General features: G+C 43.8%; 1 protein-coding gene across 1 annotated transcript in view; it reads left to right on the top strand.

Moving 5' to 3' along the window:
- Positions 1–19344, top strand: part of TAGLN (transgelin) — a 41106-nt gene extending 21762 nt beyond the window's left edge. The window contains exons 4-5 of the mRNA XM_073602372.1: positions 18228–18330; positions 18427–19344. Coding sequence (XP_073458473.1) covers positions 18228–18330; positions 18427–18571 — 248 coding nt within the window. The 3' untranslated portion in view covers positions 18572–19344. The remainder of the gene's footprint in view (positions 1–18227; positions 18331–18426) is intronic.
- The last annotated feature ends 840 nt before the right edge of the window (positions 19345–20184 follow it).

Genomic DNA, 20184 nt, shown 5'->3' with positions numbered 1-20184 from the left:
CCAAACACGGTGAGTTGAGTTGATGCCAAAGAGTTTGATTTTGGTCTCATCTGACCACAACTTTTTCACCCAGTTCTCCCCTGAATTATTCATATGTTCAACAGCAAACTTCAGATGGACCTGTATATGTGCTTTCTTGAGCAGGAGGACCTTGCGGGCACTGCAGGATTTCAGTCCTTCACGGCGTAGTGTGCTACCAATTGTTTTCTGGGTAACTATGGTCCCAGCTGCCTTGAGATCATTGACACGATTCTCCTTTGTAGTTCTGGGCTGATTCCTCACCAGTCTCATAATCATTGAAACTCCACGAGGTGAGATCTTGCATGGAGCCCCAGACTGGGGGAGATTGACAGTTATTTCGTGTTTCTTCCATTTGCGAATAATTGCACCAACTGTTGTCACCCTCCCACCAAAGCTGCTTGGCGATGCTCTTGTAGTCCATTCCGGCCTTTTGCAGGTCTACAATCTTGTCCTTGACATCCTTAAGAAAAAAATATCCCAAGCTTTGAACATCTCACAGAGCACTGTTCAAACCATCATCCAAAAATGGAAAGAGTATGGCACAACTGCAAACCTACAAAGACATCCACCTAAACGGACAGGCCAGGCAAGGAGAGCATTAATCAAAGAAGCAGCCAAGAGGCCCATGGTAACTCTGGAGGAGCTGCAAAGATCCACAGCTCAGGTGGGATAATCTGTCCTCAGGACAACTATTAGGCATGCACTCCACAAATCTGGCCTTTATGGAAGAGTGGCAAGAAGAAAGCCATTGTTGAAAGAAAGAAAGTCCTGTTTGCAGTTTGCGAGAAGCCATGTGGGGGAAACGGCAAACATGTGGAAGAAGGTGCTCTGGTCAGAGGAGACCAAAATTTAACTTTTTGGCCTAAAAGCAAAAGCTATGTCTGGTGGAAAACTAACACTACACATCATCCTGAACACACTATCCCCACCGTAAAACATGGTGGTGGCAGCATCATGTTGTGGGGATGATTTCTTCAGCAGGGACAGGGAAGCTGGTCAGAGTTGATGGGAAGATGGATGGAGCCAAATACAGGGCAACCTTAGAAGAAAACCTGTTCGAGTCTGCAAAAGACTTGAGACTGGGGTGGAGGTTCCCCTTCCAGCAGGACAATGACCCTAAACATACAGCCAGAGCTACAATGGAATGGTTTAGATCAAAGCATATTCATGTGTTAGAATGGCCCAAAGTCCAGACCTAAATTCAATTGAGAATCTTTGGCAAGACTTGAAAATTGCTGTTCACATATGCTCTCCATCCAATCTGACAAAGCTTTAGCTATTTTGCAAGGAAGAATGGGCAAACATTTCACTTTCTAGATGTGCAAAGCTGGTAGAGACATACCCATTTATCATTTTCCTCTCACTTCACAATTATGTGCCACTTTGTGTTGGTCTATCACATACAAACCCAATAAAATACATTTACATTTTTGGTTGTAACATGACAAAATGTGGAAAATTTCAAGGGTCTGTATATACACAAGTAGGGCTGCCACCTGTTTAGTATTTTACCATCATGGCCTGAAAAATATGGCTCGTTGCCAGTGTTAATTGAAAACAGATCACAAGTCCACTATTTGTTTTAGAAAAAGTGGGTAAATTATGTACTATAGCTGTTGGTGATTAAAGAAAAGAAAAGAATAGGCAAGTACATAGCAATGCAAACACGTCATTGGTACATAATTGTAAAAAGAAAACGTAAAAAATGGAAACAGCCATGAGAAATAAAGGTTCCAGAGCTGGCCTTCAGATTGTGTAGCTTATTGCTGTGGGGGGGGGGGGCTTTAGAAATGCTCCCCAATCAATACGGGGGAGGGGGGGAATTATAGGGTACAGAAAGAAGGATGGGGATAGGAAAGAGGGAGGGGGGAGGAGAAGGGAAGGGCGAAGGAGACAAACGAAGAGGGCAGAGTGGCAAAAGCGGCCACGAAGAGGGCACATATGAATACCAGTGTAGGAGTCGGCAGATGAAGATACCAACTCTTGATGGGGAAGTAATTCACAATATTGAGAATAGTGACAGGTTGGCATCTCAAACCGCCCCATTACCCTAAGAGTCTATCCAAGCAGATCAAACTTTATCAAACTTCCTCGGGCACTTCCGGTTTAAGTAGGTAAGCTTGTACAAAGGCAATACCTGGTTCACAGCTGACCGCCAGGAAACGACCAAAGGAGGCTGAGAGGACTTCCAGCAAAGGAGTATTTCTCTTCTTGCGTAAAAAAAGTATAACAAATTAACTATTTAACATATCTATTAGATGGGAATCCTCAAAAACGTTTAGTAACAGAATTTTTGGGTCCAATCCGAGAGTCAAATCACAGACCGAGTTAACATCAGACACTACCTGTATCCAAAACTACTGTAGGGATGCACAAGACCACACCATGTGAAAGAAAGAGGTTTGGCACTTTGGGCATTCCAAGGAAACAGATGAGTAAATAGCCATCAGGTGGTGAGGGGTGTAATACACCCTGTGGAGAAACTTAATTTGGACAAATCTATCTCTAGCAGAAATCATTGTAGTGACATATGAGCCTAAACTGTTAATTATTAGACTAGTGTGACATCCAAAAGAAAATCCCATGAGGGACAGGCAACAGCAAACAACAGCTAAGGAAAAGAGGAACAATCCTCCTCACAAAACAAGTAAAGGAATAACTTGGAAGACCAATATAAGGCTACCTTTGGGACTTTCCAGCCAAGACTGGCATCTGCCAAGGACTGAACACCCAGCTGATAAAACTTTGGGAATGTATGAGCAGAAGACCAGGTGACCATCTTACACACTTGTCTGGTGAAGTGGCCCTTCACAGGCAGTGGCGTCTCCAGCTTTCAAATTTAGGGGGGGCACATGGGGGGACAGGGACAAAAGTAGGGGGGCAACTATAAAATGTATATATATATATATATATATATATATATATATATATATATATATATATATATATATATATATATCCTGGGGCCCTTTACTACGACCCCACAACGGGCCCTTTCACATGTTCTGCAGTGAGCTCCCTTCCTACTGTATTGGGGTCCCCCAGGGTGGCAGAAAACAAGAGATATATGTCACCAGCATATCAAGAAAATATAAGGATCCAAAGCAGTTGGAGAACTATCAGGGTTGCAAAGGTTGTCTTGCCTCCGGGCCCTGGTGTTCTGCCACTGTGGGGTTCCCCAGCCTCCTCTTGCTGTCCTGCCCCTGCTATTGACAGCTCTGGTCTGGCATCTCTTGGAATTTACAGGCTGGTCCTCCTGTCCTAAGGACGGGAGAAATCAGTCTGTTTTTTCAGTAACTGAAAGTCCTGGTGGAGTCCTTCCTGCAACTCGCTCTTCTCCCTGCCAATGAGGATGCAGGTGAAGGAGCAGATCAGGCGGCCGTGGTTGTGTGAATGCTCGCATTATGCAGTGTCAGCGAGCAGGGGAGGGGGGAGGAATCACCCGCAGGAGCTGACTGGGGACTCTCTCCCTCTTAGACATTGATTTTTTGTAAAAAAAAAAAAAAAATTTTTTTTTTTTGGGGGGGGGGGCACATGGTGGGGCACAGCATAATGTTGGGGGGGGGGGTCAGGGCCCCCTCTGCCCCCCTCCCTAGGGTCGCCATTGTTCACAGGAAAGGGAGGAACCCCACCTTTTTAGATCTTATGCTCAAGTGATGATCTGTTCAATCCATATAGCAATTTTGGATATAGAGGCAGCCTGTCCCTTCAGGGAGCCATCAAGCAACAGAAACAGACCTTCTGGGGACAAAGAGAAGGCACATTTATTAAATAACTTCTCCAGCTTCGTCTATACAAAGGAGAATGGGGTTGCTCAAGTCCTCAATGCGGATAGTATTGACTTAGCCCCAAATGAGCCACAATGACTCAAAATTGATATGGTTCAGAAACACTTAGGGCACTTTCACACTGATCTGCTCCAAAAACGCAGGATTTTACCGTGCACTTTTTTTTTAAAGGACATGTGACTCAAAAACTCGGACACCCTCCTAATCGAGTGATAGCCACAGGCAAGGCAACCTTGGTGCTAGAAGGAGAGAAGTATCCTGAAAAAGTTTGAATGGTAGCCTCTGACATATTGAGGTCCTCGGGGTTAAGAAATTGTCCAGACTTAAGAAGGATAAAATCAGTGTCCTAGAGTATTTCCTGGGATGAAACTTTCCATGTGCAGTGGTAAACCCTATAAGAAGAGAGCTTCAACAAAGCAGGAATCAGTCTGCAACACCCTCAGGATTTGGGCTGCAAACAGCCAAGTTGCCAAACCACACAACCATGAAAGTGGGATGGAACAGGTGACCTTGAGAAGTTTGTACTGTTCGATATGGCCCATGGAGAGTTTGACTATGTCGGAGTACCACACCCTGCTGGTGCAATTCAGGGCAATGAGAATCACTGCAAAGCCTTCTTTCTTCTTATCCTTGGAAGCAGACATACAGGAGTTTTAAGAGGGGAATGCATAAGCCACTTTTACCTGTCAAAGTTGGTGAAACTCCTGTTCCTTGGGCCAATGGGTCTGAAGCTTTTCTTGGGGCCATGTCCAGGATGAGGCTCAGATATTCTAGGTGCTGCGGTGGCTCCTGAATGACTTCTTGAGATATAGGCCTTAGTCCTACAGGACTTACACCATCTGTTGCACATTCCACTCTAGGCCAAACACATAGCCACAAACTGAATATGTTGCTCTCCTACTGGAAAATGCAGTTAGCCCTGATAAAGCGGAAAAATAAGGATGTGGAGGGTAGGCATCATTGATGTGCACCAAGGTCAGGAAATTCCCCCAGATGGAGGGAAACAACCACTGACCATACAGATTCCATATGGAGTGTGTGAATATGCAAGAACCTATTCAGGCGCTTCAGGTCCAAAGTGGGTCACACATTGCCATTTGGCTTTGGCACAATTAACGGGTTCGAATAGTAACCATAAAACCTTTTTAGTTCTAAAATATTGGCAATGACCCCTTGAGAGTGCAACTGTTCTAGAGCAGCAAACAGATTCTTTTTAGTCATGTGCAGTAGGCACGACAGCATGACATGTGGAGAAGGCAAGATGTGAAACTCCAGCTTATGGCCTATGAATACAATGTTTTGAACACAAACATGCAAGATGTCTCAGGTCCATATGGCTGTGAAGGCTGCCAAGCATCCTCCCTCTTGCAAAAGTGGGGGTGTCCTTTTATTGAGAAGAAGGCCGGTTAGAATCTTGGCAGGCATGGGTCTCTTCTGAAAGAGAGTTCTTTTTCAATCCTGAGAAAGAAACCCTTCCTAATTTCATTAGAAGTGAGATGGTGCTCTTTCCTCTGGTGATTGTTTGATACAGGTATCCAGAGCATGGTCAAAAAGGATTGAACTTTCAAAAGGCATACATTCCAACAGCTTCTTGCAGGAAAGTTTTGCTGACCAGAATCTTAGCCACAGTAATAAATTTATGTGCACTGACATAAGCTCTAGGTGAGTGAGTTGCCAGAGAGGATCTCCAAACCTATCCACATAGTACTTCTGAGAAGAGCTCCAAGTGCTGACAGGCCGATGAACTAGATCTAATTCTCCAGGTTCTTTCACTATACGCTTTGCCTGACAGACCCCCAAAGGTGCATCGGTGGGTTGCATATCTGCACTGGTCATTGAAGGGAATGCCATAAAAAGCTCCATTTTTTTTTTGTCTACATGGTCCTTAAACCGACTCATTGACACATTTTGTGAAAACTGTTGTAATTACCTTGTACAGATGATGGCCTAGTCCTTGTACAGATCCTTTCAGTATAAGAATGTAAAGGAAAGGATGTAGTTGGCCTGTGTGCTGTCAACCTTACGGCCCAAAGCTTTCCATAGTGACACTTTCAAGTTATAATGGGACAAGGCTCACTGTCGACCATTGGGGTGGAGACACATTAGAGGTCTGGGCATCCTCTACAAAGGATTTGTCCACCTCAGAAAAGTCTACTTGTTTGGATCCTCCCTTCTTGATTTCCGTCCCAAGAAAGGGTGATAGGGGAAAGTTACAAGGCAACTCTGTTGGGGATGGATACCCAGACCTGATTCTGATCCCCTTAGTGCCAGATCTGCCATGCCAGCAGGGCTCACAAGTGGGTGCAATACTCACAATCCTAAGCAATAGCACCAAAAATGGGGGAGAGGTAGCCTCACAGTGTCCCACCACCTGGAGGCTTCAGGATTACTGTGCTGTGCTGTAGGAGCTCTTCTTTACACATCCTGTGACAAGGGCTGTTTCCAATATGGCACCCACGCATGTCCAGTGCTTTCTCCCACCCGCATTTGTGCAGTAGCACAGATGGGTGGGCCGTGCCTGTGAAATAGGTAGGTGGCCACGCCTGGGACCAGACAATAGAAGAAGTAGGTTCCCACTCTGACTGAAGAAAGTGGCACACACATATCTTGTAACAGCTTGGATAGCACAAGAGGACCTCCCCCTCAATAGGGGCACATACAACACATGTAGCAGAGCCGGAAACCAGTTTCATCTTTACCTTCTCTTAGATAGGTTTACCCTGCAGGGTCTTCAGGGACCACAGCTCTGTACTTGTAAAGCACTCCAACAGCGAACTCACTGATGCAATCGCCTGCCAAAGTGAGCACCACCCACAGGATTAATTGGCAACACAACCTACACGCTTTCCCCAGTTGTACACCGAGGTACACTGGCCATTTTGTTTCCAGAAAATAAATTGTAGAGCCAGTTAGTATAATGCTTCATTGTAGCTATGTGGAACAATATATCTTTTCCCTCCCAAAAAAAAAAAAAATCAACATTGCATACCGTATTGGCTTTATCAATTATAAAATGTATTTAACTATTAAAACGTATGTTAGAACGCTATGCAAAGTGCTGTATTTCTATACAGCACTTTACATAGCGTTCTAGCATACGTTTTAATAGTATATCAGTGCCTGACCACACAAATGCGCTTCTGTAAGAATGGTCAAACCATACACACACTCCTAAACCTTGTGGACAGCCTTCCCAGAAGAGTTGAAGCTGTTATAGCTGCAAAGGGCGAGCCAAGTCAATATGAAACCCTATGGACTAAGACTGGGATGCCACATCTTCTGACAGAAGATTTCTCTTATCAGAAAAGTTGTCCAAGAGCCAAGGCTCACTTTTGGAGAGCTTCAGAGAGACCTGGAATTAGCAGGTACAATTGTTTCAAAGAAAAATAGGATTTTTTATAGCAGCTTACCTGTAAAATCCTTTTCTTTGAAGTACATCACGGGACACAGAGCCATAGTAGTTACTATGTGGGTTATAGGTCACCTTCAGGTGATGGACACTGGCACGCCCTAAGACAAAAAGTGCACTCCCTATATAACCCCTCCCACTGCTGGGAGTACCTCAGTTTTGTAGCAAAGCAATACACAAGTATACCAAGAAGGGAGGGACCTCTGTGTCCTGTGATGTACTTCAAAGAAAAGGATTTTACAGGTAAGTTGTTATAAAAATCCTATTTTCTTATCGTACATCACGAGACACAGAGCCATAGTAGTTACTATGTGGGATGTCCCATCGCAATGCCAACTGAAGGGAGGGAGACACAACAAAAGTAGGGCACCAAGGGACTAGAGGACTTATACGGCAGCCTGCAGTACACTGCGCCCAAAGGCGATATCCTCATGACCTTTTACATCTACTTGATAGAATCTGGTAAATGTATGGACTGAAGACCAAGTTGCAGCCTTGCAGATCTGAGCCATGGAGACTTGGTGATGCACTGCCCAAGAAGCACTAACAGCCCTGGTGGAGTGCGCTTTCATATGAAAAGGAAGAATTTCCCTCTTTAAATCATAAGCTTGAACAATCACTTGACGAATCCATTTAGGAATAGTACATTTTGACGCTGCCCGTTCCTCTTTTAGGACCGTCTGGCAACACAAACAAAACATCTGTTTTACGACTCTGAGCGGTTACTTTCAAATAGACCTTGACCGCTCTAACCACATCAAGAGAATGTAGTGACCTTTCTTCCACAGAACGAGGTTCTGGATAAAATTAAGACAGAACAATATCATGGTTTAAATGAAAACCTGACAGGAATTTAGTATGAGGTCGCAATACAACCATATCCTTATGAATAATCAAATATGGCTCTTTACAAGAAAGAGCAGCCAACTCTGATACTCTTCTTGCAGAAGATATGGCAACCAAGAAAATTATTTTCCTCGTTAAGAGGGCCAAGGGAATATCTCGTATTGGCTCAAAAGGCTGTTTTTGTAATGCCGACAGGACAAGATTTAAGTCCCAAAGGTTCAGGGGTGACCTAATTGGAGGATTAATCTGCATCACCCCCTGAATAAAGTTACGAACCAGAGAGTGTGAAGCAAGTGGTCGTTGAAACAACACCGATAAGGCCGACACCTGGCCTTTGATAATATTCAAGGCCAGCTTCATTTCTAATCACATCTGTAGGAATTCAAGGATCCTACCTATGACACATTTCCTGGGGTGCCAACCCCTGGATTCAAACCAGGAGACCTATGCCTTCCAGACTGTATAGTATATGACTCTGGAGGCCAGCTTCCTAGCATTAACCAAAGTAGAAACTACTGAAGCTGACAGCCCACGGTTTTTCAGAATGTGGGTCTCAATAGGCAAACCGTTAAATTTAGCGTTTGTAAGGTAGGATGGAATACCGGACCTTGCGAGAGAAGGTCTGGCCACAGTGGTAGGGTCCAAGGGTCCCCTACCGCCATCTTTACAATCTCAGCAAATCAAGATCTTCTGGGCCACAAGAATCACTTTCTTCCCTTCTTGCTTGATCCTGTGAAGAAGGCGTGGAAGCAGCAGAACAGGAGGGAACGCATAGATCAGTGAATACTGATCCCATGGAAAAACCAAGGCATTTGTTCCGTATGCCATCGGATCCCTTGTCCTTGACACAAAGTTGTCGATCTTGTTGTTGAACCTGGATGCAAACAGATCCACGTCCGGAATGCCCCATCTTTGACATATTGACAGGAAGATGTTGGGGTGAAGGGACCATTCTCCCGGGAACAATTGTTGGCGACTCAAGTAGTCCGCCTGCCAATTCTTTATCCCTGGAATGAAAATTGCTGATAGGCAAGGAATGTTGTTTTCTGCCCAAGATAGAATATGATTAACCTCTCTCTGGGCCGCACAACTTCTTGTGCCCCTTTGGTGATTGATATAGGCCACTGCTGTGGCATTGTCGGATTGGATCCTGACAGGACAATTCCATAGTCTGAGCGTAGAGTATTGATGGGCAAGGTCATCTCTGATTTGGGCCATTTCCCTTGGACAGATGCTTCTTCCAGGACTGCTCCCTAGCCCAGAAGGCTGGCATCTATTGTTACCACCTTCCAGGTAACTGGTAGAAAGGATTTTCCTTTTTGAAGATTCTTGGATATCGACCACCAATTGAGGCTCTGACGCCCTTGGGGATAAACGAATTGGGAAGTCCAGAGCTTGGACCTTCTTGTTCCAAGTTGACAGGATACTGTTTTGCAGCAGTCTTGAATGAAACTGCGCATAAGGAACGGCCTCGAAAGAAGCCACTATCTTTCCCAATAAATTCATGTAAAGTCGGTTAGAAGGATTCTTCTTTGTTTTGACCCAATGAATCAGTTTCTTTATGGAAGTGATCCTTTCCTGGGGCAAAAACACCTTCTTCTGAACTGTATCTATGATCAGCCCCAAGTACTTGGTTTTAAGGAGGATTTCTCTAGGTTGAGAATCCAACCTAGGTATTCCAGGTAGCTGACTGCGGTGACCAAACATTGGTTTAAGTGGTCTAGCAAGAGTAGATTGTCTAGGTAGGCTAGTATCGTTATACGTTGAGCTCTTAGCCTGGCTAAAGGAGGAGCCATGACCTTTGTAAACACTTGAGGTGCAGTAGCTAGACCGAACGGCAGAGCTACAAACTGAAAATGAAGATTTTCTACCTCGAAGCGTAGAAATTTCTGGTAAGCGGGGAAAAGCGGCAAACTGAGATAAGCATCTTTGATGTCGATTGACGCCAGAAATTTTCCCCTTGTAGGATTTAAAATACTGATCTGATTGACTCCATGAGAAAAGAACTGATATTCAAAAACTGTTTTAGATCTTTGAGATCTAAAATGGGTCTGACATCCCCGTTTGGTTTTGGAACCATGAAAAGGTTTGAATAAAACCCTAATCTACCAAGGGGACCACCAATATCACTCTTTGAGACAAGAGATGATCCAAAGCTAGAAAGAGAGACTTCTTTTTCACTGGATATCTGGGAACGCTTGACCTGAGAAAATGAGGAGACGGGAACTCTCGGAACTCTAGTTTGTAACCTAGAGAAATTGAGGAAGCCGACCCATCTGACCATTGACAATGTTCCTGCTAGACCTTTGAAAACTGTAGAAGCCTTCCCCCCCACTCAAGCGAGCGGGGGCACCCCTTCATAAGGAATCTTTAGTATTTTGTTTTGTGGATTTCCTTCCCCAGGTCCTCTTTTGGCCCTGGGACTGACCCTGAGATTTACCTCTTGAACCTGACGGTGGAGGCCGTCGTGACTGCCTGGAGGCTGATGCCCCTGGCACTGGGGAAGAAGCACGTTTAAAAGAAAAATGCCTAAGCTTCTTCTCAACTGGTAAAAGGGAACTTTCCCCATTAGAAATTCTATGGATATACTTATCCAGATCTTCTCCAAATAACCGTTCACCATGAAATGGGAAACTGGCCAGGAGCTTTTTGCATGGTGCTTCGGCTGACCAATTTTTCAACCATAAGATTCTACACCTATGTACCAGCCCTAGTATGAGCTGTGAGGCCTGGAGAATAGAATCTTTCATAACATCTACTGTAAAACACAACGCTTCTGATAACTCGGCCAAATCCTGGGCCTGCTGATCAGGAATAACCTTGAGTACCTCTATAAACTGGTCCTTTAAGGACTGAGATACTCCGATCGCTGCCAGCGCAGGCTGAACAACTGAACCTGTGAGCGAAATATAGTTTTTTTAAAAGGAATTCCAACTTCTAATCTGTTGGATACTTTAGCATATGAGCATTGTCTACTGGACAAGTCAGGTTTTTGTTTACAGAGGATATAGCAGCGTCAATTGGTGGAATTCCCCATTTCTTATAAAACTCTTCCTCCATAGGATAAAGTATTGAAAACTTTTTCGGAGGGAAAAACTGTTTATCTGGGTGCTGCCACTCAGAATACATAAGCTTTTTTAGCCATGAATGGATCAGATAAGCATGAACAGAAGATTTTGGAGGCTTTAACGAACTCAAACCAGAGGTGGGCTCATCGACTGCGTTACTGGCAGTAAAAATGTGGAACGGACCAATTCAATGAGGGATTGTACCGACAACCTTTCTTGCGAACCTGATCCCATATTAGGTTATTTGGAAGAGGAGACATCAGCCTCTTTCCTGGTCCTTTGAGAGAAATTTGTCATCTCTTGCCCCTTGTTTCTCAGTATGAGGGTCCTGAGCAATGGACGGGGACCTGCTATGCTTAGTCCCACTCTGGGATGCAATTAAAGCATCCATTTTTAGCTCCAAACTTAAAATGGTTGAAGAAAAAACCTCCTTAGTAATATACACAGGGGCTACAGTGTTAAGAGCAGCTGCAACACTTACCCCTCCTGATGGCTCACTCTGACCAGCTATATTACTCTCAGGGGAGAATGCCATTTTTTTTCAGATGGTTCTAGGCTGTCGTGTGACTATAGTCCTTCTAGAGCCCTTTTTTGAGGTGTTTTTAACCCCCCTTCTGACCATAGCCCGATGCACAAAGCAGAGGTACTACCAGAAGGAATGCATCCACTGCTGGAGCAATAGTCCAGCTCTGCTGCTGCTATTAATGCTCAGCCTGATGCAGTAGTAAATGTGTCAAAAGGAATGCCTATGTTACCAAAACCTCTTGCATGCCACCCTTGCTCTTGTGTTCCTCCGCAGCTTACGCAAGCAATAATGGTGCCTTTTAAAACATACCTTCCCGTGCTGGGCGTTGGAGGACTCCAACACCGTGCTAAGCCTCACCCCCCCATGTCGTCTACGGCCTTTCCTCTTTTTTTTTTTCAAAAAGCAGTTTTTCCCGCTCGAGCTCCGATCCCATGGGATCAGCAGGAGAGAGGCAGTAATGGCGAAGGGGGGCCGGGAAGCCGCTGAGCGACGTGACGTTCGCGACAAAATTTTTTTCAAGCGCTCCTTCCCCAGGAAGAGGGGAAGAAAAAACAGCACAGTGGGGCATCTGGTGGGAAGGTAAAACCCCCCCAGACTTACCGGAGGTCTTCTGCCGGCCGGAGGAAGAGAAAACTGCTGTTTCCTGGGCACATTGTGAGGTTTCTGAGGAGCATGAGACGGTGAGTGCTCTATACAGCCCCCAGTGGTGACACATAGGCATGACAACATTTACAAAATTAAAGGAGACATTCATAAGAAAATTTCTTAGAAAACTCCACTTACCTTTCCCGCCGCAGGGTTTTCTGTGGTAAATCAACAGACCCAATCTTCACCCTTCACAGTGGGTTCCGTTAAACCTTCAGGAGCCGGGGATCCTCGAGGAAACCCACAACCCTGGACCTGTATTAGCACTACTGCCAGTAAAACTTTATGGCCTTACTACCAAAAAGTACTCGATCCCGGGGTCCAGCATTCTAAAAAGAGAAGCGTCCCGGGCAAGACCTCGTTTCTTTGGATACGAGGCCCGGGTACCATTCAATTCGGCCTAAAAGACACTTTGAATGGATCCGGCTGCATGGCTAGCCCCAGCAAGGATTGCTCCAGTGGAGTTCAGCACAGCACATCTTTACTCGTGACCAACACCTTAGACACTGGCAAAAAAAATGGAGGTACTCCCAGCAGTGGGAGGGGTTATATAGGGAGTGCACTTTTTGTCTTAGGGCGTGCCAGTGTCTATCACCTGAAGGTGGCCTATAACCCACATAATAACTACTATGGCACTGTGTACTGTGATGTACGATAAGAAACAATAAGTAATGCACTCAACTGCCATGGCCTGTATGCACGCTCACCACACAAGACTCCATTGATGAAGAAAAAGCATGTTGAAGCTTGTTTAAAGTTTGCTGCACAACATTTAGACAAGCCTGTGAAATACTGGGAGAATATAGTCTGGTCGGATAAGACCAAAATTGAACTCTTTGGATGCCATAATACACACCATGTTTGGAGGTCAAATGGCTCTGCACATCATCCCAAAAGCCCCATCCCAACAGTGAAGTTTGGAGGTAGGAACATCATGTTGTGGGGCTGTTTTTCAGCATACAGTACTGGCAAATTTCATATCATTTAAGGAAGGATAAATAGAAAAATGTACCAAGACATTCTTGAAAAAAAATGTTATAGTGTCTACAAAAAATAATTTCTTCATCAGTTTTAGGCCGATTTTTTTCCCCAAAAATATGTAGAAAAATACATAAGCGTACATAGATTGTTTAGCACAAAAGTTATAGCGTCTACAAAATAGAGGATAGATTTATGTCATTTATTATTAATTTTTTTTACTAGTAATGGCGGTGATCTGCGATTTTTATCGGGACTGCAACATTGCGATGGACACATCGGACACTTTTGACACTTTTCTGTGACCTGTGACATTTATACAGCGATCAGAGCTAAAAATAGCCACTGATTACTGTATAAATGTGACTGGCAGGGAAGGGGTTAACATTTAGGGGCAATCAAGGGGTTAACTGTGTTCCCTATGTGTGTTTCTAACTAATGGGGGGGGGGGGTGGCTAACTAGAGAAGGAGACAGATCGTTGTCCCTACTTAGTAGGAACACACAATCTGTCTCCTCTCCCCTGAAAGAACCGGGATTTGTGCATTTACACACACACAGATCCAGGTTCTTGCTCTGGCACGAGCGATCACGGATGCCAGGTGGTCATCGCGCCTGCGCATCGGCTCTGGGGACACGCTGCGGGCAGGCAGCGTGTCCCTACTTACTAGGAACACACAATCTGTCTCCTCTCCCCTGAAAGAACCGGGATTTGTGCATTTACACACACACAGATCCAGGTTCTCGCTCTGGCACGAGCGATCGCGGATGCCAGGTGGTCATCGCGCCTGCGCATCGGCTCTGGGGACACGCTGCAGGCAGGCACGCGCCTGCTACAGCTTCTTAAAGAGCCGACGTACAGCTACGACGGCTTGCACAACAGTGCCAACCTGGTCGGGAAGGGGTTAATCACGCTTCCCACTGTCCACACACAACAAATGATAGCCTGCCACCACCCAACAGTTTGTCCGCAGACTGGTCTGCTGGGCCACCACACACACATCTCTGTCTGGCAGATCTGTTAGCTTACAATCTGCATGCAATCTACCAACACGCAGTGCAATTGCATACCAATTGGTGCGTAACTTAGAGCGAGTACTTAGGCACTAAAATACAACAATCTCTCCAGAGATCTGAGCCCTAGCTTAGTACACAGAAGTCACTTATTAATTTTATAATTTATGATCCCGAAAGTGGGCAGTGCATAAGAGATATGCAAAGGAGTTACCAAAAAAAAATACAAAAAGGACACACAATTGGCAATTTGCTATGAAAGTAAAAAGGGTTAAAAACAGAAATAAACTTTACCGAAGTCTATTCTTGAGTAGAAGCATACTGGAACATGTGGGAACTCCCCAGTTTCAAACTGGCTTTGTGGAGGAATGACGTCCAAATCTCAGGTTCCCCAATTGATTGAAATATGGATGTGGGCTGGACTTTAGCCCTTGGCCAATCAACCCTGGGGGGTGTTCCTGTCTCAGCCCACAGGATGTTTTGTGTTCTGAAATTACCAGAGTTGAAATGGCCCAGAAAGGCGCTGATTACTAGGTCAAGGATAAGATTTCTGATACCAGCGCATCAGTCTGATCGCAACAGTACCAATCACTGCCTGCCGCAATCAGGTGCCATATAAAGGTTTTGTGTGTTTTTCTAGGATTCTACACACGCTACAGAGTTACATGTACACGTAACCCATCACGTATACGATCAAAATTGATTATTTTCATCTCTCTGCCGCTAATATTTTAGCTTTTATGAGAGATAAAATTGGTTCCTTAGATCTGGTGAAATTGATGAAAGTTTGCAGACCGGCTGGGGCCTTGCGAATGCCCCCTGCGGATCCTTGTAGCCAAGATGACTAGCAGTTTTCTCTGAGGCCTCAGGAAGGTGGCAATCTAGGTTTACTCTGATGGGGACTTTTATTCGCATCTAGATGTCACTTCGATCCTAGAAACTGGCTCTGTCCTTTTCAAATGCTAATGAAAGATTATATGTGTATTTCTGAATACTATATTTTTAATAAATACAGAATTAAACTACAGTCACACTACTTCTACAGTTCACAGCACATCTCACCAAGGCAAAACTATCCTCCTCTTAGATTTATGTTACACATACCCCTTGACATTTTCCACATTTTATCATGTTACAACCAAAAGCGTAAATGTATTTTATTGGGATTTAATGTGATAGACCAACACAAAGTGACACATAATTGTGGAGTGGAAGGTAAATAATAAATGGTTTTCCAAATTTTTTACAAATATCTGAAAAGTGTAGCATGCATTTGTATTTAGCCCCCTTTACTCTCATACCCCTAACTGCAATTTAGTGGAACCAATTGCCTTCAGAAGTCACCTAATTAGTAAACAGAGTCCACCTGTGTGCAATTTATTCTCAGTATAAATACAGCTATTCTGCGAAGCCCTCATAGGTTTGTTAGAGAACCTTAGTGAACAAACAGCATCATGAAGGCCAAGGAATACACCAGACAGGTCAGGGATAAAGTTGTGAAGAAGTTTAAAACAGGGTTAGGTTACAAAAAAAATCATCCCAAGCTTTGAACATCTCACCAAGCACTGTTCATTTCATCATCTGAAAATGGAAATAGTATGGCACAACTGCAAACCTACCAAGACATGGCCGTCCACCTGAACTGACAGACCGGGTAAGGAGAGCATTAATCAGGGAAGCAGCCAAGAGGCCCATGATAACTCTGAAGGAGCGCCAAAGATCCACAGCGCAGGTGGGAGAATCTGTCCACAGGACAACTATTTGTGCACTCCACAAATCTGGCCTTCATGGAAGAGTGAAAGCCATTGTTAAAGGAAAGCCATAAGAAGTCCCATTTGCAGTTTGCAAGGAGCCAAGTGGGGGAAAAAGCAAACATGTGGAAGAAGGTGCTCAGGTCAGATGAGACCAAAATTGAACTAAAAAAAACCCGCTATGTATGGTGGAAAAGTAACACTGCACATAACCCTGAACGCACCATCCTCATCGTGAAACATGCTGGTGGCAGCATCATGTTGTGGAGATGCTTTTCTTCAGCCAGGACAGGGAAGCTAGTCAGAGTTGATGGGAAGATGGTCAGAGTCTGCAAAAGGCTTGAGACTAGGGTGGAGGTTCACCTTCCAGCAGCAGGACAACCCTAAACATACAGCCAGAGCTACAATGGAATGGTTTAGATCAAAACATATTTGTGTGTTAGAATGACCCAGTCAAAGTTCAGACCTAAATCCAATTGAGAATCTGTGGCAAGACTTGAAAATTGCTGTTCACAGATGCTCTCTATCCAATCTGACAGAGCTTGAGCTATTTTGCAAAGAAGAATGGGCAAAAATGTCACTCTGTAGATGTGCAAAGCTGGTAGAGACATACCCAAAAAGACTTGCAGCTGTAATTGCAGCGAAAGGTGATTCTACAGAGTATTGACTCAGGGGGGGGCGAATTTAAATGCACGCCACATTTTTCAAAAAAATGTGAAAACCATTTATAATTTTACTCCCACTTCACAATTATGTGCCACTTTTTGGTCTATCACAAAATCCCAATAAAATACATTTACGTTTTTGGTTGTAACATGACAAAATGTGGGAAAATTTCAAGGGGTATGAATACTTTTTCAAGGCACGGTACATATACACACACACACACAGTTTAGCCATAAACTTTATGACCACTGACAGGTTAGGTGAACAAGATGATCTCATTGCAACTGAAAGATCCATGTCTTTATGGACCCTGCTTTGTGCACTGGTCCAAATCATTTGGTGGAGGGGGGATTATGGTGTGGGGTTGTTTTTCGGGGGTTGGGCTTGGCCCCTTAGTTCCAGTGAAGGGAACTCTTAAAGTGTTTGTTACTCTAAACAAAAACAAATTGATCCTGTTCATTTAAAGCATGAATAACAGCACAGTGCTTGTGCTGTGTCATTTGGCCCTTTCTATCAACTGAAATATGTGGCTATGCCCTCCACCCCTGTAAACTGACCACAGTTTATCATCGCTGCTGAGCCCTGATACCGTGATCAGTTTACGTGCTTCTGTCATCTGCAGCTCTCCTGTCTCTCCTCTGTCCTCCCTGCCTGTCAGCTCTTTGTCAGTGCCTGCCCCCTCCCCTCCTGCTGCTGATGTTACATTAAAAGTTTCATACCATCATCTGTTTAATAATCCTGTGTGCCACTGTATCTGTGCCTTATAAAAAATAAGCCGTTCTATACCTGATTTTGTAACATCTGCCTCTATCCTCCTCCCCTCCCGACTGACGTCAGCATGGGTTTCTTGGCCCTGCCCGCTGCAACTGCCAGACGGGGAGAGCAGAGAGAGGGCAGGTCACGCGAGTGCCGAGCGACGCTCTGAAATCAAGTATAGAATGGCTTATTTTTTTATAATGCACAGACACAGGGGCACACAGGATTATTAAACAGAGAGGATGGTATAAATTGAATATAGTGGCTTAACAACCACTTTAAGGCATCGGCATACCAAGACATTTTGGACAATTTCATGCTCCCAACTTTGTGGGAACAGTTTGGGGATGGCCTATTCCTGTTCCACCATGACTGCACATCAGTGCACAAAGCAAGGTCCATAAAGACATGGATGAGCGAATTTAGGGCGGAGGAACTTGACTGGCCTGCACAGAGTCCTGACCTCAATCCGATAGATCACCTTTGGGGTGAATTAGAGCGGAGACTGCAAGCCAGGCCTTCTCATTCACAGACGAGTTGAAGCTGTTATAGCTGCAAAGGGTGGACCAACTCAATATTGAACCCTACGGACTAAGACTGGAAGGCCATTAAAGTTCATATGTATGTAAAGGCAGACATCCCAATCCTTTTGGTAATATATTGTATGTGCAGACGAGCAAAATTGTGTAATTTAGTAATGTATGTGAAGACAAAACACATACCCACACATATCACTTTGTTTATTAACAATGTCTTCACAGGAAAAGATCTGGCTGCTGTGCAGAGGACAATTGTGGCTCTTGGGAGTATTGCAGTCACTAAAAATGATGGCCAGTACCAAGGAGATCCCTCGTGGTTCATGAAGTAAGTGGTAGAACTAAATAAGAATATTATTTACCAAACAATTGATCATTTTGTTGTTTATCCTGTACATTGACCATTTATATTGGGTTTCCACAGGAAAGCCCAGGAACATAAACGGGATTTCTCTGACGACAAGCTGAAACAAGGAAAGAATATAATTGGCTTACAGATGGGTAGCAACCAAGGAGCCTCCCAGTCTGGCATGACAGGCTATGGCCGCCCAAGACAGATTATGAGTTAAAGCCAAGAAAGGCAAGAATAGTTAACCTCTTCACTGCTCTAAGAGTCCCTAAGCAAATCTGCAGCAATGAAAGGGCGAGACTAAACCTGGTTCTCCTAGTCATTCCACTATTTCCATTGCAGAAGAAACGCAAGCATAGCCATTCCAATGATAGATATCTAACAACGAAGGATCCGTCACACTTTCACTTTTAGGTTACAAAAGTGGTCACTCCTTTCCAAAACAAATTTATGCAGCTTTCTAACTATATTTTCAATTACTGAAAGTTAAATGTAATTAAACATCACAAGGTTTTCTGAAATAAGGTTGGCCGTTTGAGATCCAGTCTTCATTCATGACACCCATTCCTTCCCCTTGGTATATGTCCTAGTAAAAGGCCCTGTCTTGTTCAGAAACAATATTTCTTACAAGGCATCTCATGAATGCTTCTTTACTAACCATATCAGGAACAGTAGTTTTGAAAGGTTTAATAACTCAATGTTGTTCATCTGCCTTTCATGCTCCTCTCTTATAGCCCCCATTCCATGCTTTTAGCTCACACTTAGCAATTTTCATTTTTAGAAACAGATCTCCATTTAACAAGGTCTTCACAAGATACTGCTCATCACTTGCTATGCAACAGCATGTTTTCTATTCAATCTGACAGCAGTTAACGAGGTTAATTGTCACGTACATTTTCAATCATACATTTCTCTACCCATTCAAATCCGTGTTTATTATAAAGATTTTTTTTTATTCTTTGTTGGTCAAAATAAAACATTTTAAACCATTAAGATTGCATTTTGTTATGAATTTTGTAAATGCATTGTGCTACCTACTTTGCTGTATTTGAATTCCAAAAGCTATGAATTTTGTTCAGTGTTGGCGATGGCTGGTTGGCCACTTGTCATCTTTCGTTTCCCTGGGCACTTCCACTTCCAGACCACCTGTACCATGTGTATATCAGGAAATTTGCCAATTTAAATCTGGCACATGCCCTGCATAGGTAAATGCAATTAAAACTGTAGCAGCCAGAAAGAAAGGCAAGCAATTTGTTTACATGTAGGGCTTGTAGTTTTCTTTTTCCTAACAGACTTGGTGTCCAAAATTTCAGTGGCTGCCAAACTAAATTAATTGAGTTTCTTACATGAGAATCCATGGCTTCCCGCCATCTTTCTAAAGTATATACAGTTACACCTAAAGATTTGCTTTTACAGAAGAAAAGGGCTTCTTGGAATATTTGAACCAACTGTATGTTAAAAACACAAATCAGCATTAAGTATACACAATGAGTTAAACTGTATCTAAAGCAATAACTTTTTTTTTAAATTATAGAATGGTTAGGGTCATAAGCCTTGCTGGGTTTTTCACTTTCAATCGTTTTTATACAATGTACAAACATGTATAAAAATACATGAAAGTGAAAGTGCATCCAGATAGTTTCTAGAAATCAAAAGCATCATACATAAATGACTGCCATGACCTAAGAACAAGATACAACCTTTAACAATTATAAGCTCCACACAGAGCTCAACCTGCATGGTCACTTCAACTGTTGGGTGTTTAATGTGGATGCCTTGGTGATGCCCTGCTGGGTTTTTATTGCTGTCTGTGTCCCTATTTGGGAGCTTTAT

Source organism: Aquarana catesbeiana, linkage group LG10, assembly GCF_042186555.1.
Source record: "Aquarana catesbeiana isolate 2022-GZ linkage group LG10, ASM4218655v1, whole genome shotgun sequence".
Taxonomy (NCBI): domain Eukaryota; kingdom Metazoa; phylum Chordata; class Amphibia; order Anura; family Ranidae; genus Aquarana; species Aquarana catesbeiana.
Note: the sequence above shows the minus strand (reverse complement) of the source record. Positions and strands in the feature narration are given on the sequence as shown.